We start from the raw sequence: 26,707 nt of genomic DNA, 5'->3' as shown, positions 1-26,707 counted from the left end.
TTGTTATTGTAGTCTCATTCATTTCTTAACTCTTTTTTATTAATGTTTGAGTTTAATTTGCGGAAATATTGAAATCTTCCATATACCAGCCATACAAAGCATTATAAAAATGGTATACAAGTTTTGAAAATTGAGGTTAGAGCGAAAAATGTTGTTATTTCACACGTGTAACATTAAATTATATAAAATCAAGGTAAACTTATGGCTAAGTGTGTAAGCATATCCCATGAAAAACTTGCCAAGCGTAAGCGCAACTAAATGGTACTTAATATTCAAAACTTATACTGTGTTTTACACTACATTCGTGTTTTTGGTATGATTTCCAGTTATCAGCTTTTTATTTATTTATATTAGTTGTATTTTGTGGTTGGTTATTAATTTTCTGGAATGGTTGCTAAGCCCTTTTGCAGCAATGCGTTTACTTCACCATTGTTGCTGGTGTTGTTGGTTTCGGCGCTACTCGTATCCAAAACTAAATCCAATTCCGGTATAGGATCACGCCAATAATTAAAATTGGAGTATTCTACAGCGCCCTCATCGTCGCGTATGGGTGGGAAGAGCTGATCCACAATGTACGTCATGCTGCAGTACCTTTAAAAGTGAAAGTAAAAAAAAGTTTTATAAGCAGTTTGATATTTGTATGTGAGAAAATTAAAATTTATATATTAAATTGCAAAATATTGGCTGAAGTATTGCTGAAAATATGCTTCACAGCAGTCTAACATAGCTAAACATGTATATGCGCCGCAAAGTATGCTATGTTATTGATGATATCTTATAAATAATTGCTAAATTTGACTATATAAGCAAGTTTTTTTTGTCAACCTCACACAATTGCTTCAAAATACGGCCATTTTGTGGTGATCCTTGCTAAAAATCAAACTTAAATTACTAAATTTGTATATGCGCCGCAAAGTATGCTATGTTATTGATAATACCTTATATATGTATATCCGACTATATAAGCGACGTTTTTCGTCGGAGTCACATAATTGTTTGTAAATATTGCTAAACTTGTGTATGCACCGAAAAGTATGCTATGTCAATTATGCTATCTCATAAATAATTGCTAAATTTGACTATATAAGCAAGGTTTTCTGCCAAGTTCACATGATTTCTTCACAATACAGCTGTTTTGTGGTGATGTTTGCCAAAAATCAAACTTAAATAACTGAAATGGTATAAGCGCCGCAAAGTATGCTACACAATTGATGTTTTATCTATAATCTTAAACTAAAAAGTTTTTAACGTTGTTGTTATTGTTGTAGCGGCAGAATTCTGCTGAGTTAACAGTCCTTGTCGGGATAAAAAATCCGGGTCTGGGTAAAAAAAAACGCTCAAAAGTATGCTTAACTAAATATGTATGTAGCACAATTTTTATCTTGACTACTTGTTGTGCAATTAATTGGATGAAGTAAGGCATATCATCATTACACATCTAATATTACTATTTCTCTAAATATATATTATTTTAATATAAAAAACCCTAAAAAAGCATTAAGTAAATTAGTATGTGCTCCGAAAATCGTTTCGAAAGCGTGCTTAACCAATAATTGCTAACCACATTTAGTATGGTTATGCTTACTGTCAATAAGAAGAAAATTGAAGTAGACTTGTGTTTATATTAAAAATGTCGTTGCCTAAACTCATTTGTCTTTCAAAAATACAAAAATGGATAAGTTCAGCAGTTTTTCATTTATAAAAATACACATTTTTTAATAATTATTATTATAATACAAAATATATACAGTTTTTTTACTATTTTCAATATTACTCGTTTTTACAACGGCGCTACAAAATTACCGCTACCATATATTAATAACACAAACAAAGAAAACAAGCCAAACAAATGTTTACTTTTGAATTTTATTCAATTAACATATTTTTAAGCATTATATTTAACACTTGTATGCATAAAAGTGAGTATGTATATGTGTTTACTAAATTTGTAAATATATGTATGTATGTACATATATAGAAAATGCATAAATACTAATTGCTTCGCTTAATGCTATTCAAGTATATTAATAAAAGTGCGCCAACAAATGAATAACAGTAACAGTGGTGCATATTAGCAACAACAAAAAAAATTAAAAAAATAATAATCCCAGTCCAGCTTGTGGATTAAAAATGTTTATATAATATCGGTGTATAAATTTCCATACAACAATTTGCTTAATTAATTAGTAAATTTTCGTAATTACAATTACAAATTATTAACCAAAATTTATTTTCCTGTACTTTCGTATTTAAGGTACATACTGTAACGCTTATAAATATATGTGTGTAAATATTGTTCATTTAACCTGCTTAGTTAGCTTTCAAAGCTTTTTGTTATGTATTATTATAAAAAACTAGACAATCTATAGGCTATATTTGTTTTTCTTATTGCCAAAAGGCAATGTTTAAATACGCTTACTATGGACTAGTTTTATGAATTTTATTCTTACGAAAACTGGTCGCATTGTGAAAGTTTTGTGAGTGCAATTAAATTATTTAGGCACAAAAAGCAGTCACAAACTGTGAGCAGTACGATATCACATTTGTATTGTAGAATCACTTATATACATACATATGTGCAAAACTAGATCACAATTATCACAATAAAATCAATTTGAGCGTGTATTGCTCAGCTTCAACGCGTTCACGCTATTTATGTTGGTGAAATATTTTTATTTATATATATTTTAAAACTCCAACAATTAGTTTCACCCGTGTTGGGGGACACAGCGCGCCATACAGCAGCCACCGGTAATAACATAGTTAGCCAGCTTAGTGTCTTGCTCCAACAGCAGAGAAGTTTATGACTATGCTGTTGCGCGCCTGCGCAAATTTACTTTTCATTTGCGTTGTTTTGCCATTATCTTGCCTCAACAGCAGACCACGTTCCTCGGCAACTGCTGTCGTAGCAGTTTTTTCATTGTCATCGTCGAGATACACGTCGTCTGTATCGAGTTCAATGCCGTCATCCGATTCGCTGAATTTCAATTCGTCCTCCTCCTCGTCATCGTCAAAGGTGTCGGTACGATACTCATACAAGTTGACATCTAATAGCGGGAAGTACTCATCGACTTCGAGCGACTGATTGATGTAACCGCTATAAAAATGTTTGCAAAGCATTTGGAAAAGATATACTTTAGCAAATTGTGCTTATTTCGTTTTGGTTATATGTACTTTGATCGCTTGTTTGATTTACTTATACAAATGAATGCACAAATCTTAAATACATAATGCTTTTTTTAGTTCATACAAGTGCATGGGCGTATGTGGACACTTTTGTCGTAGTGTGAGTGATAGCTTTTAATATTGTACTGTTAAGAGTTTTTTTTCCTTTTTTACAGTTATGTTAAAAGTACATGAATTGTAATGATTTTGAGTTTAAGTTTTAAGAATACAATAAATATTTCGAAATTTTACATTTTATGTGAATTTTTGTTATTATTATGAATGCGTTTTATTTATGATCATATAGCATACACTTAACAATTATTTCAACTATTTTGGAGTGTTATGTTATGAGTGTCTCGAAAATTAAAGTATCGAATATTATTAATTTCAATTCATATCTATATATAATATAAAAAATAATGTGCTGTAGGTTAATAAAGAGTGATCGATTTCGAGGTTCCCTTCTTTTATAAAGAAAAAAAAAACAGAAACTTCAAATTTAGTGGGGAATGTTTATTATCATTCGAAAGAACATTCTTTTGCATTTATATTTTGAAGATTATCTCTTTAAAATGGACTCAGATGATCCATCCGTTGAGTCCAATTTCCGATGACTCGTTCGAGCATTTCGACTAGTAACTGACGACTGACAATGCATACAAGTAGACTTTAGACTTTACATATTCCCACAGGAAAAAGTCTAACGGTGCGATATCACAAGATCATTTTTGTTGAGCGGCTTCAGTTCTTAAACAAGTTTGAATTTGTACGCATTCAATTTAAGATCTCAACGTAAAATACGCCAAGTGCTTCCATAAGTCAGTCCTAGTTACTAAAAACGGTGCCGAATCGACTCTCCACGGTCTTCATGTACACTCTCAGCTACGGTTGCTATATTGTCTTCATTGCGTGCTGGATGTGGTCAATTCGGTCGAATATTATCCAATAGTGAATGCTGGACCTCAAGATTATGTTGACCATAAGTTAAGCGAAGAGCGCGAAATACATTCTTCACAGATCGCGAATTTTCGTAATAAAGTTGAACGATTTGTAAACGTTGTTCAGGCGTAAGTGCTCCCATAATGAAATGCCGAACAATACTGAACAAAATACTATTACAGCCTGACACGACTCATTCGTGATCTGTGAAAAAAAGGCTATAGAAAAAGGTACCTCTACTTGGATCACCCGTTATCATTAACCGTTTATAAATACATAATTCGATCCGTAATGTATGCGAGCACATCCTACAGAAAGATATTCTTCTCTTCCAAAGTTTTTAAAGTTTTCTTTAAGCTTTGTTAGACACTATTTAACTGTCTTGTTGCTAAAGTTTTTGTTGGAGCAGCAAAATTTATTCTAGTCTTTTCTGAATGCTGCTGCGTACGTAGATCCATTTGGTAACGGTGCAAAGCTTAGTCTTTCTTTCAAGCCTAATTGTTTTGACTAAATATGCTATTATAATATGCTCTATCGTCAAAAAATCATAAAATGTGTTTTTTCGAAACGATTTTAAAATTTCTCAAACTCGACTCGAAATGCCTCAGGGAGGCATTATAATAATTATTATATGAATTTCTTTACTATAAGAAATATTTATATATTTTCCTTAAAGTATTTTACTAGGGTAGCAAAAACGGTGACACAACATTTTTCAAAATCTTAGCATACCTCAAAATCCTACTAATTGCCGCCACCCACCATGAGAATACATTTTGTGTATATATACGTATATGTGGTTATGAGACTCAAGCGCATTCCATGGCAGGTACAAGTATATACATATGTACATATACGTATGCAATATTCACCACTTAGTGACATTCACCACATTTAGCTTTACACCACCACTTTAAGACGATTGTATACAGTTTCTAATGGTTAATTGTTTACTACTACAAATCGATTTCTTGATTTATGTGACTATATATAAATAACGAGATTTTTCTAGTGGTACTTACGATGACTGGAATGTTTGTGTTAGCTCATGCTTCAATTCGCCCTTGGTGTTGATGGTGAAAATGCGCATAATGGGTATGCCCACTGCGCGATAGGCCCATACATCCTAAAATAATGAGGTAAAGCAGAAAAATTAGTAAATACAAAACACACACATACGAAAATACTTCATATTTTAGTAACATACATTGATGCGATTGCCATAGCCGGCATAGAAGGGATCCTTGTCGGGGAAGAGCTCACGTATGTCGGAGAGGCAAGCGATTTTAAATTGTTCCGGCTTGCGTTCGATCACCTCACGATGGAATGCCGAAATAAGCGATGTGGGATTGAGCAATAATGGCCCATCGGGTAGCTTAACATCACCCTGACGTATGGAACGTAAGTATTCACGTGTGGCACGTGATTGCCCTATGGCACGTGCGGATAAATACAATAGCTTATAGCCATTTTGTTCGATTTTCGAAAACAATTGTGCCACACCCAATTGGGCCCAATCTTTGCCGACCATTGGCAAAATGTGACCGAGAACATCCGATTTGGTGATCGTGCCATCAATATCAGAAATGACAACTTTGTCGTTGTGCTTCCAGCGGAAGAGATAGCATTTGCAGCGTGTGGTGCCCTGATAGGCGGTGGTGACGCTGAACTCAATTTCGTTCATGCCATCCTTCAAGTTCAGTTGTTTCTACAATATGAAAAGTAAGTGTAATAATAAGTGAGGAAATAGTTTAAAAAAATAATATATATTTTTTACTTACAATTGCTTCCGAACTAAGGCGCAAGCTCTTCTTGTAACGTTCGTTTTTGTTGCCGTTACTGCTGGTTGCTTCAGCCTTCGAGGAGGCTTGCGATAGGTCCTCGAGATTTTCAACTTGTGCTGAGGTGTTTTCAGCATTGAGCGTCGAGTCGGTTTTGCTTAGTGTATTTTCACTAATATCTGGTGAGTTGGGACGTGTTGTTTGTGTGGCCACGGCAGCTTGGTCGGCGTCTGTATGATAAAACAAATAAATTAGTTATATGTAATGAAATATACGATTTTGTTGTTTTTGGGTAACAATTCGAGAAAAAAGAGTAAATAAAAAAAAAAAAATAAATAAAATAAATACTTAATAAGAAAATTTATTTTCAATTTTATATAAACGAGCTTTTATAAACAATTCTTCTTAACACATAACCACCAAACCAATAAAAAATACAAAAATTAAAAAATAAAATAAATGGTGAATAGAAATACTAGTAGAAAAGAAAATCTTTCCTACCGTTAAAATTAGCTTTTTAACAAATTTTAATTAATAGTAGTTTGTAATTTAATTTAAAAATAAAAAATAAAAATTCTGCCAAAAAATAGCAAAACTTTAAAAAATTCTGTTATTCTGGTGTTTATAAATGTCTCATTTAAAAATTAATTTTTTTGTTACCATTTTCACAAATTTTTCAAACTCAACAAGTAAACAAATATTTAAATATGACTCGCAAATAAAAAACACTTATTTTATACACACTTTAATTCCTTACTCACCTCGCTCATCAACCTTGTCATCTGGTTTGGCAATCTTTGCAGAATTCGGCACGGCGCCAACCTGCGAACGCCGCCAATTCCACCAGGAACGTTTCGATTGAGCGCCAGCACCTGCTGTGGTGCCATCCGGTTCGCTCTTGTTCACCGATTCATCGGGTTTGACATTGCTCATCAGCTGTTCAATGGCATCCTATATTACGAAAAGTTGTTTAAATATGATTAAGTCGAATATTCTTTAAACAAAATAATTTTTTAACAAAAATGCGTTGCATTTGTATGCCATTAGTAGGCGTGCTGGCGAACTTACGTTAGTCAGTGGTTTCTGGAATGTTATTATGGTCATGACAATTGGACATGCAGCTGCCCACGTGTAGTATTTACCATTCAGGCGTACAACTAGATTTGGCGATGAGAACAAACTGGGATTTTCGCAAACCTGGGTATTTTGGTGTGTAATGCAATTAGTAAATATTATTTTTTGTTTGGTGTTTAAATATTTTTGTTCAGTAACGAATGGATTCTGTGTAATAACTACTAAAAGGCAATATAAGAAATTTTTGTAACTAGTAAAGTGTTGTTGTTGGTTAATTACTGAAAAAACTATTATTGGATAAACTAAAAATAAAATGTATACAATTTTAAAATTTAAGCAAAATTTCCTACATGTGTATTTTTAACCTCAAAATGCTGATTAAAAATTTAGATGATTGTGATATAAAATAATGCTTGCAATATTAGTAAAATGTGCAACAAAACTTAACTCATACCAGAAACTAATATATTATCAAATAAATTACTGTTATTTAAATAAATTCAGCAAAAATAAAAGAGCGATTAAATTCGAAAATAAATGCCTTAAAAATCTCCTTGCATTTTAGTTGCACAAACAACAAGCAATCAACTTACATCAGAATACTTAATCATGTGTTGATCGAACTCTTCATCAGATGGCTCGCCTTTGTCACCGACGCCACATAAAGACATCGCCACAAAGTCCAGGTATCTACGACCATGAAAATTAACAAATTATTAAATAAATAATTTAGGAACACTCTTTTACTAGCTACTTACTTTGCGTCCTGTGGCTTGCCATCCTCATAGTCCGAGTCCACGCTCTTCTGACCCTCCATTGAACTAGGCGAATGTGGCAAACTGGTGCCATTGCCACTTTCACGATCATCATCGCCCGATTGTAACAGTGTGCTGCTGGTGGCTGTGCCAGCATCGGCGTTGGCATTATTTGTCGACTTCGTTAGACGCGGTTGTGGGAAGTATAATGCAGCCATTTCTGGATCCATACCTTCTGCATCCAAATCGGACAAGTAGACACCACCATCGTTGGCCTGCTTACGCATCTTATTCGTTTTCTTCATAAAATTAAACATGCCACTCAGCATTGAGTTGCGTTGTGCCGACTGATCGCCGCTGCCGTCCACCTTTTCACTCGCATCGGGCGTAGGCAATTGGCCCCACTTCCATGAAGCGCTATTCGATATCAATTCAGCATCGACATCTTTTTCACGCAACGAAATCTCCAATTCGCTATCGCTTTGTATGGGTGTGGAGGGACGTCCAGAACCGCGTCCAACACAACTGCTAGCACCACCCGAAGGCGTCACCTCGGTATCGCTGAAGAAGTGTATATCCAGATCGGGTATACGCGTGCTGGGCGTAATCGGTGATGTTTGGCATGTTTCGCTGATGGGACTCTCATCACCAGCCGTGGCGGAGACGAGCGGTACCGACTGTTGGTCGTTATTTGATTTTGCTGTGGCAATCTCCTCATTCGACGATGAGTTGGTATTATTCGAAATGGAAATACCGTCACCTTCGTCGGCATTTGTGTTATTGCCGTTGGCGCCTTCTATGGGTGTTGTGCTGCCAATTGAACTGCTCGACGAAGACTTGCGTTGTGCATTCTTTTTCTTCATTTGTGACTTCTTGCGGCGTTTCTTCTTGCCACCTTTGGATTCGTCCTTTGCACTCGTATTATTGGAGATAGTTTCGGCGGTTGTAGTAGTGGGCGTGGTGATGTTGTTGCTGTTTGCATTATTTGTATTGTTCATGTTATGCTCTTTCGCAGGAAGCTCTTCTTTGAAAGCTGGCTGCACAGTGATCGTAGGTGTGGGTGCGACGTCTGTTGTGTTGGATTTCTGTTGAATTTTGCTTTCTGTTTGTGTGCTGTTAATCCATTCCTGTTGGGAAAAAAGTTTTTGTTTTTGTAAAGGGTCTTCAATTAATTTTTCATTTTGCTGCTCACCTTCTCTCTTTCAACGGCTTCAAATTGAAAGATTTCCTCATGTTCGGCCCACTCCTGTCGCAGCTTTTGCGTAGTGTACTCTTGCAGTTTTTCACTAAGATTACGTCGCTCCAATGTATTGTCGGTGTGTCTGCAATGAAGTGAAGACTCGTCTTTTAAGTTGTGTGTTGGTTTTGAAAATAATTATATATACGTGTAATTTTTTGTTATATAATATATCTATATTTTATATATAACTAAGTTTTATGAATATTCGATGTTTAATTCTCATACATACATACATATATATGTTTGTATGCATGCCTAAATATATGTAAGTTCATATATAAATTTTTTTTTTTGTGACACTGAATAACTGTTGTTTGCTTCAAAATGTATGCATATAATGTAAAAATGTTAACGGTACATTAAGTTTCTATAAACTAAAACAAAAAAACAAACACAACACTACCTTCTGTGACTAAAATCTGAGACTTGATTCTCAAATTTCGGCACTTGATCTTCCTTTTCGGTCTCTTTTGAAAAGTCAATGGAATTACGACGCGGCAATGGCAGCGGCAGTTGTATGTCATCGCTAGCAATTCTATATAGAATAATGAAAAATAAATAATTAAAAACAAATTAAAAGTGTGAAAATAAATAAATAATATGAAATTAATATATGTGCATGTATGCAACAAATCCAATAAACATACATACAAACAGATGCATCACGCAATTTATAGTAAATGCAATGTTAGAATGCAAATTGTGTGTAGAGTTTCGAAATAACAACTACGAAATCGCTAAAACAAGCATTTGTGCATGCTACAACAACAAAAATGCGAAACTAGCATAAAATTTAACAAAATTTATGCCAAAAACTTACTTTGACTTGCACTCGAGTGTGTCGTCCATTAATGTATCATTGTCAAATTTGCTGGGAAAGTAGCTGCTCGGTATCGGCGACGTAGCCATATTCTCTGGCAATGCTTCTGCGTCCTCTTCGGGACATTCCTCAACGAAGAATGCCTCACCGGAGTCGCCCAGCTTCATGTGTATGTCGACGGGCTCACCATTGATCTCGATGTCAACCTGAAAGCGCAATTAATTAGTAATGTTTAACATAAAATATTCATAGTTTAACATTAAATATTAATATTAATTAATATTCTAACATAAAATTAATATTAATATTAATTCATATTTTAACATAAAATTAATATTAATATTTTAACATTTTTGTTTTTTTTTTTTCAAATAAAATTTATTTTGCAAAAAGTACACACCACTTTCTCGCGACTCCGCAACACGCCCAGTTTACCGAAGCGCACGTGGAAGGGTGAACATTGAAATTCACCATCCGGCTGCTCAACCACGATCACATCGATGGCACCGGTGAGTGTAGCACCATTGATTTCATTGTAGAACTCTCTGAAGTTGCTGAACACCTTTACTAGGCTATTCATTTTGTGGCTGTGGCTGTTGCTGCTGCTTCCAGTTAGTTTTGTTAGTAATTAAGTTAAAGAGTTTTTGAGTTTTCTACTCGCAGACGTCTGCTTTCTTGGTAGCAATGCCCCGTACTAAAAGTTGACGTTGAAATTGGCTTCTGCTTTGCTTTCGCTCGTCGTAGTGTTCTTTTATAATCGTCAGTTATTTAGTAGACTTTGTATACTTAGTACTTAGTAGGTTATAGGTTGGCTGACCATTTGATTTTTTTTTAGTATATTCACATTTATTTTTCGGCCATGTTTTGGTCTTTTGTCCAAATGGCTACACAGTTCTAGCCGTTATGTTGTTATCTGTGGAAAAATTAAAAGAAGATAATAAAATTTCGTGTAATTAGACGGCAAATAAATATTATCGTTATTGCATTAAGATTGTATTCAAAAAATGAAAACATTTCAAAGTTCAGTTAGGCATGCGAATTTTTGAACAAAAACGTGCCTGACTCGTGATAAGACTACAAAAAAAATATGTGTATAAATTCATCTTCATATAACGGATGGAGTACAATGAGTTGCAGAATTCACTTTGTTATATTGTGTTTTTTGTTTTTATTTTCTTTTTTTTTTTTGTTTTGTTTTTTTTTTTTACTCTGAAGCGATAACAAAATCAGTCTGTCCCGTCTCGTCGATTTTCAATTTTGGAAAGTGTATTGTATTTTTCTTTAGAATGAAATCATAAAGACTTAAGCTTTCTGAAATTTCTTTAGAATCTAATTACCAGGATCGCATCATTTCCATCCTCAAAATTTTTTGAGACTTATTTAGCTCCCATACCAAAATATAAAGGGACACACCCTAGTGTCAAAATTCGAAGAAAACATATTTTAAAAAAAATAAAATAGGTTAGGTTAGGTCAATCTGGTAGGCCATGAGACAGGCCTACCAGATTGATCAGTTTTGGTCATTTGCAATTCCAAATGGAGTTCAGCTACTAGGTCCATGAGGAGTAGTTATCCTTTAGGATGCCTGAGCTTTACGCGAATTTTAACAGACTCTGTGGCCTCAGTATCGATACCTCCCCCAGTTCTTCATACAGTGAGGACCCCAGATGCTTACAGCGTAGTCTCGCCAATGTGGGATAAGTGCACAAGAGAGTGCACCATCGTTTCGCTCGTGCCTTGCTCTAGACATTTCCTGCAGTCTTGTCGACCTGTCAGACCCATTCTGCGGGCGTATGTCGCCACCAAAAGTAAAATACTCAATTTTCAAATTCGTAACTCAAATAGATTTGAGTTAGAGGCTTATATGTGTAGCTGCTCAGTTCAATCAGTTTCAAAACTACATATTTCAAATTTGTTTGAGTGATATCTATTTTGCTACAGTTTTTTTTTTAATTTCCAAAAATCACTTTTTTAGGCGATCCTACTAGGCGTCTCCTTTAAACCTAGATTTGATGCTATATATTGCTTGAAACTGTAAGATAGGAAGTTCACGCTCAGTTCGAGGATCTTTCGGACTCTGACAATCCGGGTCATTTTGAGACTAGTCCTCTGAATCATCATGTTCCGAGCCCATCTCTAGTCTACAAGTAGTATAAACTCTTTAAATAAGGCTGAAAACTACTTTAAGAAAAACCATATATTGGGTAGTCAAAAAAAGACTTTTCGTATTTTGTCAATAGATGTCGCTGCAGTGGTATTTCTCCAGTGCTACCAGCCTCATTGTGTCATACCATATAGTGTTGATTATTCATATTTTTATAAACAAAATATAAAAAAAACAAAATCCACATGGATACTAGTACATATATTATACATATATACTAAATTTTTACATATTATATATCCTGTGCTCATTTATGTTCTTGAGGCTTAACAAGCTCTTTGAAAAAAAAAAAAAAAAACACACACACACACACACACACACACAAAATTTTCATCTTGACGAATTTCGCTGACTAAAATCGCAATTAGGCAAGGCCACTAAAATTAGTCTAGTACTTAGGCATTCAAATATATGTATGTATTTATGTTGCTTATGAGTCTGAAAACAAAAAAGAAAACGTTGACATACACCCAACAAAGTCAAAATAATATAAATTTGCAAATTTTAGAAAAAAACAGTGGAAAATTTTCGGCACCAAAACAGCAGCAGACAAGCTAAACAATTTCTTTAAAACCTAAACTTGGTATTTGCATATACTAATCATTCACACATATGTACATATGTATGTGCATATAGTATTTTAACGTGCATAAATTTTGAGACATTAGATAGAGCGGATAAAGGTACAAAGTAGACTATACTATATATATTTGATCAGTGTTTTCAGAACTTTTGCCTAACGAATGCGGCCGATTTTCAATTATTTAAATTTGATGCATGATATTTACATACTCATTGTATGTATATGCGTAAACGTTAAGAAATGTTAAGAAAGTTAACTTGAAGACATATGTAAATGTATGTAACCTTATGTCTTTCACATTACCCGCAAATGTTTGTAATCACCTGCGTCTCTTTGCGTAGATTTCAATTAAAACGTAAGTTCAATTAAAAAACACGTCTTTTAATTGACGTCAAAGCTAAGGAAAAACGTTAACAATACAGTTGACGCTCTTAAAGGTTTATTGAAGGTACAAGTACATATATGCACATATATTTGCACATACTGTTCAACTCGTACATGCATACATATGTACATAAGTATGTATGACGGTCAGTTGAAAATTCGGGCGCATTGCCAGCGCGTGGCTATTATATACTCTTTAAGCATGCCCCTTTTTAAGCATCTGTGTATACAAATGTTCATACGTAAGTAAGTATGCAAAAGTCTGTGTGCGCATTTGCAAGTTCAAGTATTGTCCCAAAACTGACAAAGTCACCTGTGCTCGCTAAACCTATTTCACAGCTGGCAGTTTGTAAACGAAAAAAAGAAAGAAATACAACAGACAGAGAAATGGTATATATAAATATACCTGTATCTACAGATTATCACGTGTATATATATCTATAGACATTTGTGAGTGCTAACACTTATAAATAAGTGTCTATATCCATTAAATCATTTAATTGTCGCTTCATTCAAAACACATATATAAATATCTATTGTATATTTTAACGAAAAAAAATATTTATAATTATTATAAAAAAAATTAATATTTTTATATGTAATATTTTCTAATTATTATTTTTTAATTGAATTAATATATAATATTATATTTATATCAAAAAAATATATTTTTTTAATTATTATAACACAATTTTTAATATTTTATATGTAATATTTTAACAAAAAAAAATAATTATATGCCTTGATTTGATTATTACTCGAATTGGCGCATCCAGTAGCTAAATAAATAGTTGCTAAAATTTTTCCTTTATTGTTAAAAAAGTAATAAATGTAATATAAATATTAAAATATTTTCCAATTGTTTTAAAATGATTGTTTCAAAGCCACTTAATAAATTTTGCAGAATTTTATATTGTTTTGTTATTTATAAGCAGGAGTGTGTACATTGCGTATACGTAACTCTTTTATATCAAAAAAAATATTTATCGCTTGTGTAAATAGTATAGAGGCAATTTCGAAGTAATAAATGAAAGTCAAGTTTAATAATAATGCATTTACGAATTTAAACAAAAATCAAGTGTTAAATGCGTATTAACATTATTAGCATAACATTCATTATGCAACTTCTTCCAAAAAATCGCATGCTACTAATTTGTACAGAAACAAAAATTCGGCGAACAGCGCAGGAAATGGGATTTAGAAATTGGAATGGCTGGATATAAAGTTAAAATCGTCGATGAATAAGTACTTTACTTAAAGGTCATCTCAAGAAAGGTTAAAATAATTTATTCTTAATGTAAAATATATACATACATATATAATATTTCTCACAGAAACTCAACAGCGCTTCAGAGGCGATACAAAAATATCAAAGATACTGCATTTCCAATATATCATATTTCAAGGTCGAATAATTTACCATGTAAGCAGGTAAATATTATTTAATATTCATATTTGAAAATTATTAATTTTCCTAAACAAAATTTTATTTTTTAGCAGCGTAGTAGTACGAGCAAAACAAAAAACTTATCTCGATTTAGGATTTTTATCATCTCAAAAATGATTAGTTAAGGGGGTATGATATCTCAAGTTCTACTTAACCGATTCCTTTGAAATTTGGTATATTTCTTATTTATACAATGCTCTATCGTGTTTGCCTTGGATTTCCAAAAATTTTGATTTGAAGTATTTTTAAAAAATTCGAAAAGGAGGAACAAATCGGGTCAAAAATTTTTTTTTTCAAGTCGACGCCATTTTTTTTTTTTTTTTTTTGAAAATGGTCAACCCCATAACGACATCCTTACTAATAAAGAATCTTCTTGTTTTTTGTGTTTTAGATCTCTACAGGGGTTGAAATCACGTCAACCAGGACGCACCGTTTTTTTTGAAGCCCCCACTCCACCGACCCGTATCTCGACGAATTTTGATTTTTTTTCTTGCAATTTTTTTTTATATTATTAAAATGTCAGTAAAAAACATATAAAAAAATGGATAGTAAAAATATTTTTAATTTTTATTTATCTTAGTTTAAAAAATGCCTAAAATTCATGCGTCTAGACCAATACCCCCTTAACTAAATATAACGACGTATATTTCTTTGGGAAGTCAAGAAAGATCTATAATAAATGAAGTGTGTGTGTGTGTGTGAAGATGCTCCAGGAACATTATTGCAAAATTTCAAGAGACGATCTCAAAAATTGTGGAATATATGCCATGATAAAGTGTTTGGCGTCGAGCCGGCGAACTTTAACTCCAAACATTAAAAGTGAATATAATCGAAAATTTTTGACTTGTTCTAAATAAAGTATTAAACTTATTGGTAGCCTCTGGAAAAAGCCTAATTGGAATTTTTTGTAAGCTACTTATTTTTAATCTATCATTGTTTACTATAATAAACAGTATAAATAAATAAGCACATATGTAAATACATATATACAGACATACCATATAATATAGTTATGCTATAATGATAAGAGCAGGCGTGATATTATAATACAAAGTGCTGCGGCATATGTAGGTATTTACTTATACATCTTTATTAAAATAATTAAAAATATACGACTTATATACATGTATGTGTGTCTTTGTGTTTTTTGCGATAAGAACTTGTGCTTGTACTCGGTAGAAATCAGCTGATTTAACAAAGAATTTTGATTTATTGTCACCATAAATAAAAATATTTTCAATTTTTTTTTTAAATTAGCTCCAACTGCCACACCTCTTGCATGATTTAGCGTTTTATTTTCGTTAATTGTTTGCTTACGTGTGAGTGTTTGCAAAGTAGATGATACATTTTAACAAGTGAGGCCCTATATATGGTGACTTTGTCATGGAAATTAGAAAATTAGTATTTAATGGTAAATGAAATAATTATGAAATTAATTACTTTGTAGTAAAAAAATAAATAGCAACTGCTTTTAAGTGCTATATGTAGTACATACTATGTTTGTAAGTATCGCTGACCTCAGGGAAGAAGGGATAAATACGATTTATGGTAACCTTAATTTGTTATGCTGGAATTAGTTATAAAAAAAAATTCTTAAAAGTGTCCTTAAAACTTCAGATCATGGCAAATGATGAATCGAGCAAACAGCTGGTTTAAATTCGTGAGAGCTAATCTTATGCTAAATTCATCTGCCTAATAATATTGTTGATTTTAAATTAAAATACAGTTAATAGATACCATAATATGTGTAAACATTTTTGGATCAATAAATTTAAAAGTTTTCTCAGAAAAAAATCTGGAAAAGTCGCTTTTTTCGGCGTTTTAACTGTATATAACCCCTTAAAACAGCTTATGCTTGAGCTCACCAGTTAAAAGTTGCTAAATGTACATATTAAAGTACGATAATATTTTTACCAAAAAGTAACGGTATATTTCAAACTGAAATAAAAAAAATATTGATCATTTCATAAAAGATGTTGACCTCGAGTTCAAAGTTGCGATAGTTTTATTGAAAGAAGACAAAATCCGGTTTTTCAATTTTGTATGCACAGAAATAGGTGTACGCATGTTACCTGTACCATATACATAAATATATATGTATCTGTTTGTATGTCGAATAATTATGTTAAGATTTCAAATTATTGGATTTTAGTCTTGTTTCGAAATAAAGTTAATAATGATGCTAAAAGGCTATTTCGATATACTTGTATTTAGTAGTTCTTCTAAGACACATTTTTAATTTTTCTAAACAACTTTCAAATTGAATTCTGCAAATGAAAACTAGATAAGATAAACATTTTTCGTTTAAACATGTACATATGTATGTACTTATATCAGCTGTAGCTCCTTTCCAAATAAATATTTTTACTAATACTAAGTCTTGAAATACAGTTAAAAGATACCATAATAAGTGTAAAAATTTTTGGATTAATAAATTAAAAAATTTTCTCGGAAAAAGATCTGAAAAATTTGTTATTTTTTCCGGTTTTCTGAAAGTATATAACCCCTTAAGCTCTTTGATATTTGAAATATGTAAGGTTTCTGTATCAGGTCTAAAAAATATGATATTTCTATACACATCATATTGGAGAAAAATCGTACTGTCAAAGCGACTATACAGGCTGTTTCTTGCTAATTTTTAGTTGCTAAACCGAAAATGATAGTAAAAAGTGTCTAACATGTATGATTTCTTGTGTTGTAGTCAAAGAGTTTTGGGATTAAATCATCACAATTTACAAAAATTACTAAAATAGTTGTATATTATGAAAAACTTTGAACCCAAACTCGTTATCACAGGACACCTCAAATACTTCACAGACCTCTTAGCAGACCGCAAATTTTTCATTCAGATTTATAAAGAAGTGCAAACTATGAAGAGTCTCCTTAAAGATTACCACTATTGGATGAAGGAAATCCCTTGGCCTGTTAAAAGGTTCGCTTTATGGGTTTTTGGGAAGTTCCAAGAAGATCCGATGTTTTCGAGCCAGATTTTGTTTAGTGATGAGGCCCATTTCTGGCGTAATGGGTGTGGCATTTCATCCAAAAAACAAAGCGCTGTGGTGGTTCGGTGTGGTTTGTAGGCCGGTGGAATCATCGGTCTATATATCTTCAAAAATGATGCCTTAAACGTCAAGGCGCCGTTAACGCGCCATGACGACTATATGATGCCTGAAAATGAAGCTCGTGATCTCGGCAACATTTGGTTTCTACAAGACTACGCCACTTCCCACACATCGCATCAATCAATGAATTTATTGAAAGAACACTTCGATGAGCAGATAATTTCACGTTTTGGGTCGGTTGATTGGTCACCAAGTTCGTGTGTTATCCACCTTTAGACTTTTTCCTAAGGGGGTATCTAAAAGTCTATGCGGACGGTACCGCTTCGATTCAGGTCTTGGAGCGTATCATTAGCCAGTTACCAGTCGAAATGCTCGAACGAGTCATCAAAAATTGGACTCAACGGATGGACCATCTGAGACGTATCTGCGACCAACATTTTAAATATATGATCTTCAAAATCAAATGCACATTAAATAACATTAAATTTGAAGTTTCTGCGTTTTTTATTTAAAAAAGTAGGCAACTTCTAAGAGGATCACCTTTTATGAAAAATATTATACCTAGCTATAATTCTACAAAAGCAAAGCACGCATGGTAAAATAGATTCTCATTCACAGCTGCTTGAAACCCCTTCAAGGCATCGCCGATTCAGCGGTTAAATATACATACATACATACATCAAACATGTTTAAAAATAAATAATTGTTGTTGCAGCTCAATAACAAGAAGTTAAACAACCTCAAAGTGTAACCAAGGTAGCGACTTGTTTTATAAATTGACATATAGTATATACATACATGTACATATGTACACCTGCAAACTCATAGAAGCTTTGGCTCATTTTTCAACGCTCGCTAGTTCGCGAGCGAAACAGGTGATATGGCTTAAAGTGCATTTTGGGTCGGTAAACTTACCAGTTACTAAGCAAATAAACACGTCACTCAGCAATATTACACAATCGTCTAGTTATTGTAGTACAGTTATATGTTTACATGTGTGTGTGTGTGCGTGTGTTGAAATGAAACTCCCAAGGCTTTTTAGTGTATAACGTTGCATATGAAAGATGTCGATGATTCATGCTTCTAGCAACCTGGGAATATGTCGAGTTGGTAAATAAAAGTCAGCTGTTGTTTGATAGCAACAGCAAAGACAGGCAGATAAAGATAAAGAAGTTAGCTTCGCAAATGTAATATAATATTTATCACTTGTGATTTCCGGTCCTCCACTTCTTATTTGATAATTTAAATTATGGCATTAATTAAGCTGAAACTATTTTGAATTTTTATTTGTTTTCCATTTCTTGTTTTGATCAATTTGGCATGCAGCGCGCACTTGTATGTGGTTATGTGTGTGAATGGATTTGTTTTGAAGGCGCGTGATAAACTGAAGAGCTACTAAAGATTAGGCATTATCAAATTATAGCACCTTGTGTTTAATAAAATACTACTGATGATAAGTTCGAGCTGTCGATGAGTAAATATCACATATGTATATGTTTACAAAAATATTTGACATGTGTATGTAGTACATATGTGAGTGAGGAATCCAATTGTATTTGCAAACCCTCGTGTTTTAGTGTAATTCACAGAAAATAGGTTTATTGCGTGCTTTCTCTTTTAAGTTAACTATTGTTGTTATACGTATGTATGCATGTACGTTGTACGTATGTATATGTCGCTATAGAAATATTTCTTTATAATGCTAATTTCCAAGGGTACTGCGTTTCTAAAATATCCACTGTTGACGTCAGGACTATCGAGAGTTTGTTTTTTGTGGGAAATCAAAAGCAATGCAAATATTTCATTTGTGTAAACACTTGTCCCTGAATGCATATGTATATTTGTTGGGTATATGTATGTATATTAATTATTTAAACAAAAATAGGATAAAATTCAATTCTTTTGTCTAGAACGCATGTTTCGGTCAACTTATGGTTAACATAATCGTTCGCAGCAACTCGGACTGACGAAGCGATATCGCTTGGGAAGGTTGAGCAGCTTCAATTTCTTGCACAAGCTGTATTTTGTACGCTTTGAATTTAAAATCTCGACGTTTGGCGCATTTTATGTGCAAGAAACTGAAGCTGCTTAACCTTCCCAAGCGACATCGCTTCGCTTTATGAGCTCTTGAAAAGTTTCAAGAAGATCCGATGTTTTCGAGTCAAATTTTGTGCAGCGATGTCGCATTTGGGACTAAGAGCAACCTGAAGAGATTGAAAAGCTACCATTTCTTCCAGAAAAAACAACGGTTTGATGTGGTTTGTGGGCTGGTGGAATGATCGGTCCATATTTCTTAAGAAATGATGCCGGTGAGAACGTAACCGTCATGGTAACCATGATAACCGACTATTTGATGGCTGAAATTGAAGCTCGTGATCTCGGCGATATTTGGTTTCAACAAGACGGCGCCACTTCCCACACATCGCATCAATCAATGGATTTATTGAGAGAGCATTTCAGTGAGCAGATATTTCCACGTTTTGGGTCGGTCGTTTGGCCACCAAGATCGTGTTATCACACCGTTAAACTTTTTCCTGTGGGGTACATAAAGTCTAAAGTCTATGCGGGCAATCCCGCTTTGCTTCAAACCTAGGAGCAAAATATCACGAGTGTATTTCGCCAGTTACCAGTCGAAATGCTCGAACGAGTCAACGAAAATTGGACTCAATGAATGCACCAACTGAGACATAGGAGCGGCCAACATTTGAAAGAGATAATCTTCAAAAAATGTTTTTCGAATGATTATAAATATACTCCATAAAATTTAAATTTCTGTGTTTTTCCTTCATAAAAATGGAGAGCTCGAAATGGATCACTCTTTATTAAAATTTCTCATCATATTAAAAGTGTGTTTTTTCAATCTTATCAATTATCAATTTTATGCGCGCCGTTTTCATTTCCCTAAAACGAAATGGCGCAAAATTACTTTTTTTCGGACTCTACGGGTACTTCCCTCCTTAACTTAAAATTATTTTGCAGCTGCCATTTTTATCAGCCAGTCTTCAAAGCAATATCACATGCTAGCTTGTAAATTCTGCTGACTCATTTTCATGGTTGTATGTCTACATTAATAAAAGCGACAAATTACTCAACCAGGAGCTATTAAACTACCTACCTACATATACACATACATACATACTACATACGTTTATGGATACATAGTTGCAGGCTACTACCAAATTCTTGCAAAATGTTTCGCTTCGCCACATTCAATTGGGTCTTATACAATGAGGTAGTATTAAAGTCCATTAAACAATACTATATTTGAAGAGTTTTTGTTCGAAGCCGTAAAATAATTTCAAAGTGCAAATTAAGGTATTTATTGAGTGTAAAAAAACAATTTGTGTTATATATCGAGATAAATATGTATGCAGAATTGTAGAGCATGATATAATTTCCTAATAAAATTTTACTAGCAAATTGGCTATAGTCATACCACTCATTGCACAATGTACAATATGTATTTATGTACATATGTATGTACTCAAATATTGTTATAAAAATACAAATACTTAAATGACTAAGTACATGTATGTATGTTTTTAACTACCCTTACAATATTTTCCTCTTTACCGCGAAAACTAACAACGTATGACTAAATGGCGTGATCGACTATACCGTAGTTAGGTTTAACAGTTTTTTGAAATTTGAATCATATGCTATAATTTTGCTTAAATGTTGAGGAAAATATAAAATAAAAAATTATTATTATTATTTTTTCAAATCAATTTAACTTCATTTTAGAAGATCAAACAATCATTACTACTAACTATTACTGTAATTAAATTCACTGAACGTTTATTTATGATGATGGATCCATGTGTAGAAGTTCACGCAAGTGAGGAAAGTTCTATGAACGCCATTCACACGGAAATGGCTAGAAATGATTCTTTTATATATGGCTCAAGTACCTCTCCACTTCCGGTCTTAGACCAAGTATCCTTTGGGTAGCCAAAAAACATCTGTTTGAAGGCGAGCTAAAGTGAGATCCCTTCCCAGGGTAGTGCGCTATGCTTGGGACCCGCTATGTAAAAAACACGCTCAAAGAAAAGAAGAAAACAGCATTTTGCTGTCATAAACTCGGCTCTAACCGCGTAAGCGGTGTCTACTCCAATAAAGAAGACACGACAGTCGGGTCTACGGTACCGGAACGGACCCGGATTTTTATCGGGCCAAGGACTGTCACTTCGGTAGAACTCTGTCGCTACAACAACAACAACAAGAAGAATGTTTATTTTGCATTTGTATATCACTTCTTCTTCGTAACTTCTTAAATAACTCGCCAATAATGACATTTCCAGCTATTACGAGCTCTGAAATTGAGTTCATAAACCATGAGTAACAAATTTTTGACCGTTTAATTGATTTCAATTCGGCATATCGTTAAGAGGTTAACAGTTTTTTTACTATCTACATACTCATATCTTTATTTGTAGCGCTATACTATAGTTATGTAACATAACTGATTTATATACATAAATACATGTGCATGTATATATTGTTGGTGTATATTTACCAAAAAGGTTCAATGTACAAATTTATACATTTTTTGCTGCTCAAAGATAACTGTTTAATGAGTAGTATGGTCAAAGGTAATTATACTGAAAGTTTCTTCTGGTGTTTCGTGTTATGTAATGATCTTTTGTAAGCCTTAAAAATATAATATAGCTAAGAAATAGAGAGTCTTATTTTAGATTCTTAAATATATGTATGTATATGTATGTATGGTAGCTGTCAAAATAAGCACTAGTTTTTGACATTTAGATATGTGCAGATTGTTTTTGAGATTTATGTGTAGTACTGGGAAATAATTCACAAGCCAGATCACAGTTCAGTTTTATTCAAATCATTCATTTCATAAAACTTGCGAACTAATAAAAGCAAAATATTGTATATTTCACATATTTTTTAGTATTTTGTTTACCTTAAAATTTTTTTTCATTTTTTTTTTAATTTTTTTAAAAATTTTCTTTTAATTTTTTTTTTAAATTTTCTTTTAATTTTTTTCCAGTTTTTTTTTAATTCTTCTATTTCAACCTTACATGTAATAAAATTTTGAGCCAACGAAATCAAAATATTTTTGTTTCTCATCACTTTTATTTGAAATGAAAATCTTAAACCTGTAGAAAAGCACCCTATACATACCCAAGCTTTAGTTTCGAGCTCCTTTGCATATTTTCTTTTGAACCTTTTTTTTAATTCTTCTATTTCAACCTTACATGTAATAAAATTTTGAGCCAACGAAATCAAAATATTTTTGTTTCTCATCACTTTTATTTGAAATGAAAATCTTAAACCTGTAGAAAAGCACCCTATACATACCCAAGCTTTAGTTTCGAGCTCCTTTGCATATTTTCTTTTTAACCTTTTCTACAAACAACATTTAAAGCACTGAATTTCGGTTAAATATGCGGTATTCTTAATGATATTCACAACTTCTTTGTTTTCCCAACCTTTGTCTTTCGGCAAGCTCGATTTCATTAACCGCAGTAAGGTACCACACGCTTGTAATGTACACACCGAACATGGCTTAAATCGCACGATGCGTGTAGTGTGTTATGCACTGTTTGTAATTGCGTTAACTCAACGCACCGCCCTCTTATCGCCTGTAGTACAAGACTTTATGGTGTGATTTCGGTCTCTCTCTGTTTTTTGTTTGGCGTATGAACAAATCACGCCATTCTGTATCGGTTTGAGGCAACTTTCACCGCTCCACCGACAGCTAAAACCGGCAAAATTGAATGCGGAATTATTTCGCATGTCGAATTAAATGAAAAAGAGCAGATGTAAAAAAATATATATGTCCATATGTATGTACATATGTATGTGTATGAAGTTGTATGTAAGCATGTGCCTAGGCATAATTATCATAATTTTTTCGCGGATACCGCCTGAGGCAGGGAAAGACAAATACTCTTTAAAATTAATAATTTATAATATTTGTTAATATAAAGTGTGAAAAATATACAGTTATGTTAATGTGAAATAGCTAATTTCCTTTAATGTGAAATTTTCGCTGATTTGAATATATTAATTTATTTGTTTGTGTACTTTTGATAATCTAATTAGAATATGATTGTGTTTATTTTGTTACTTACTTTCTTACAAAAGCTGTATATTTTTGAAAAAAAAAAATAAAATAATAGATAATAAATTTGTTAAAAATAACATTGGTTTGTTGTTGTCAATTTCAATATACATATGTATGTATAAATTAGTAAATAAAATACATGTATTAGTAAAATTATTATAAATTAATTATTTTTATGATTTTTAAATAATTTCTAAATTAAAAATCATTAAAAAGTAGTTCTTTTTATTTTTTTTTCAAAAAATTTAAATTTTTTTCAAAATAATATTAAGAAAATTACGCATTATTATAAATTAATTATTTTTATGATTTTTAACGTTTCTAAAAATCATGAAAAACTATTTTTATTTTTCAAAAAAATATCATAAAAAGTTTATTTTTTTTTAAAAATGTATGATTTTTTTTAAGTTTTTTTTGTCAAAAATCATTTTTTTTTTTTTTCAAAATAGTTCTTAAGGAAATTATTAAACTTTAATGTCATCTTGTTTATGCTCAAAGAGACATAAAATTAAAAGATTTATATTTCTGTATTAATATTTTCTTATAATTATTTATATTGGAAAACGGCGCTCTTGGTCAAATAGTTTATTTATGCGCAGTTCAAAAGTTTTTTGAATGATTTTTAACAGTTACATTTCCAAATAAAAACCAGTGAAAAGTTTAAACTTTAAAGTTTTAATTTTTTTGCATCAAAAAAAAATTATTTTTAATTTAATTTATAGCATTTTATTAATTATTTTCATGAAATTTTAATTTTTTTAATTCTTTCATTAACATTTTATTTTTTTTTTGTATTTTCGATGTATTTAATTTTCAAAAATGCCACTTTATTATATACCTACATACATACATATGTATGTATGTACGCCAGAAATACATATGTACATATGTATTATATGTAGTATGTACATACATACATACATATGTACATGTATTTTTAACAGTTACGTTTCTGATTATAATACAATAAAAAGTTTAAACCCAAAAATTTTATTTTTTTTTAAATTTTTGCATCAAACATTTCGTGTTTTTTTTATTTAATGTATACATTTTTTTTTGGATTTTTTTCATAAAAAATTTTTTTTTTTTAATTTACTTTATAAAAATTTTGTTTTGTGGATTTTATTAATTTTTTCTATAAAATTTTAATTTTCTTAGCTCTTTCATTATTTTTTTTATTAATTTTATTTAATTTCAATATATGTATTTAATTTTCAAAAACGCTACAAGAGTACCAAAAATATATATGTAAGTACATGTACAAGTATGCTATGTATTTCTGCATCTACAGGTATGTATGTAAGTGTGTGCACACAAATTTTATAGCTTCCCGCCGAATCATCTGTTTCGTAACGTACAAAATGCCGCTAATGAACAATACACAGAGAGTCAAAGCCTATAAAAAGAAAATTGTAACATTGTTGTTGCTAAGCGTTTGCTCAAACAGGCACACATACATACAAACATACGAGTCTGTATTATGTGAGTATGCCTTAGCATACAAGCCAAGCTTCTGCCCCCGCTAAAGCCGCACCAACCAGTCCGTAAGTGAAGACTTCAAAATGACAACGAATTACATACATACATATGTATATTGAGCGATGAGAGAGAGGCGACAAACAGAACTAACGAAAAACTACACAAAATAAAGTACAAAAGTTAATAAACAGCACGTTATGTTGTTTGTTTCTTTGCTTAAATGAATGACCCTCGAAGGTGATCCGGGATTTTTAGATTAGACATGCATGGTTTTTGCTGCGTTTGGTAACCAAAGGTGAATGCGAGAGAGAACAGATATGTTTACTATATGCTAATTTGTTTCTATGGCAGTTTGCACCAGGCGAACCTTCAATTTGCCAGCACAAATAAACAAATAATGCATATCACTAAATAACACTAACGACCATCTAGCAAGCCGTTCAATCAGTATCAAAGTCCATTTGGCGCTGAGTCGTATGCGAGATCAAGTATAAGGCACAAAGTATAGGCAAACAAAAAAAAGTAATAATAATAATAATAAGTGAACGCTAATAAAACGTAAGCAGCACGAGCAGCGTACATTGCGCCTGGGCGACACTAGGTTATTTCTCGTATGCCCAGCACAGTCTGTTCTGGTCACTTCCATCGGGAGATGTCTTGCACGCCTCCACAAATTTTGTCTGCCAATATGCTTTGAAAGGCGGTTTCTTTTTTTATTTTCTTGGGTTTTTCTGTATACAACTAAACTTCCTTTGTTCTTAACAGAGTCCATGCAATATTGAACTTGAACTCATGAAAGCGCTTTTTAACACAATTTTATCTATTAACGGTGGTTTACCTTTTTTGCTTGATTATTTTGACTTTCGCTTCTTGTTCCTTTGCGTTTTTTTATATTATACACTTTGTCTTATTTCATTTAGTTCACAAGTTTAGATATTCTTATTGCACCAGAGTAATAATTAATTTAGACAACTTTAGCAAGCATTGCCGTCTTGTCTTGCACACACATCAAATTCACTTATATTTTGCTTTTACTAGACACTTTAGACCTTTGCTCTTTCAGTTATTTCACTACAAAGATTCTTAAAATTGATTTCCTTTGCTTTGCTGAAACATTGATTTCACAATTTCATGATTTCCGTTCTACTAAGTTTCTGAAATGTTATTGTTTTCTTCTGTATACTTTTTTCCAATAAATTTTTTATTTTCCGCCTTGTAGGCCTTTCTCTTTCTTGTAGTTGCTCCGACAAGTGCGATTTCTAGACTGAAGCTTGCGTCTAGCAACGTCGAGTCATATAATCTGGCAGGCGACGAGCGAAACCGCTGACAGCTAGCCAAGCAAGCACACCACCTCGGCAGGGAGAACGATAATCAAATTAACTCATGCATACATAACTACTTATCTGCCATGTGAGAGTGTTTTTGAGAACGCTTAAGTTGGGGCATGCTTTGTCTCTGCGGGGAGGCTTATTTCAGGGGGGGACAAACAAATAGCCGTAAAAAATGAAAGACACACAACTTGGAAGGGAGTCAGCGGAAGTGAAAACTATCGTAATATTTAGCGCAAAAAACCTTAAAGAGTGCAGGTACGAAAGCTTTTGCTATTGAGTAGCTCATGCTCTGAGAACCGATCGATCACGTATGTACGTTAAATGCTCAGTAAATTTTTAAGAGTTTTGTAAAATCATGTTCTCTTATTTTAGGTCCCACAATTTTTTTA

The 26,707-nt window shown here is 32.6% G+C and overlaps 1 protein-coding gene across 3 annotated transcripts; it reads right to left on the bottom strand.

Annotated features, from left to right (window-relative positions):
* Positions 1 to 26,248, bottom strand: LOC120771788 (phosphatidate phosphatase LPIN3). 3 transcript variants are annotated; one of them, XM_040099982.1, is made up of 13 exons: positions 25,826 to 26,247; positions 10,178 to 10,690; positions 9,778 to 9,983; positions 9,361 to 9,492; positions 8,910 to 9,039; positions 7,721 to 8,844; positions 7,556 to 7,652; positions 6,957 to 7,085; positions 6,650 to 6,839; positions 5,889 to 6,118; positions 5,315 to 5,815; positions 5,130 to 5,233; positions 1 to 591 (listed from the first exon to the last, which is right to left on the bottom strand). In XM_040099982.1, the coding sequence occupies exons 2-13, from the start codon at positions 10,355 to 10,357 to the stop codon at positions 375 to 377; spliced, it is 3,240 nt and encodes a 1,079-aa protein (XP_039955916.1). In that variant the 5' UTR covers positions 10,358 to 10,690; positions 25,826 to 26,247; the 3' UTR covers positions 1 to 374. The 3 variants fall into 3 exon arrangements, with proteins under 3 accessions (XP_039955916.1, XP_039955915.1, XP_039955917.1); XM_040099981.1 differs by lacking the exon at positions 1 to 591 and adding an exon at positions 1,848 to 3,097 and having other exon boundaries at positions 25,826 to 26,248; XM_040099983.1 differs by lacking the exons at positions 1 to 591; positions 6,957 to 7,085 and adding an exon at positions 1,848 to 3,097 and having other exon boundaries at positions 25,826 to 26,248.
* Positions 26,249 to 26,707: the final 459 nt, after the last annotated feature.

This window comes from Bactrocera tryoni, chromosome 3, assembly GCF_016617805.1.
Source record: "Bactrocera tryoni isolate S06 chromosome 3, CSIRO_BtryS06_freeze2, whole genome shotgun sequence".
Taxonomy (NCBI): Eukaryota; Metazoa; Arthropoda; class Insecta; order Diptera; family Tephritidae; genus Bactrocera; species Bactrocera tryoni.
Note: the sequence above shows the minus strand (reverse complement) of the source record. Positions and strands in the feature narration are given on the sequence as shown.

Excerpts from the sequence above, each read along its gene's own strand:
- LOC120771788 (XM_040099981.1), bottom strand. The coding sequence starts at position 10,357 with ATGAATAGCCTAGTAAAGGTGTTCAGCAACTTCAGAGAGTTCTACAAT. Across the intron at positions 9,493-9,777 it reads ACACTCGAGTGCAAGTCAAA|AATTGCTAGCGATGACATAC; the intron begins GTAAGTTTTTGG and ends TATTCTATATAG. Across the intron at positions 3,098-5,129 it reads ACACAAACATTCCAGTCATC|CGGTTACATCAATCAGTCGC; the intron begins GTAAGTACCACT and ends ACATTTTTATAG.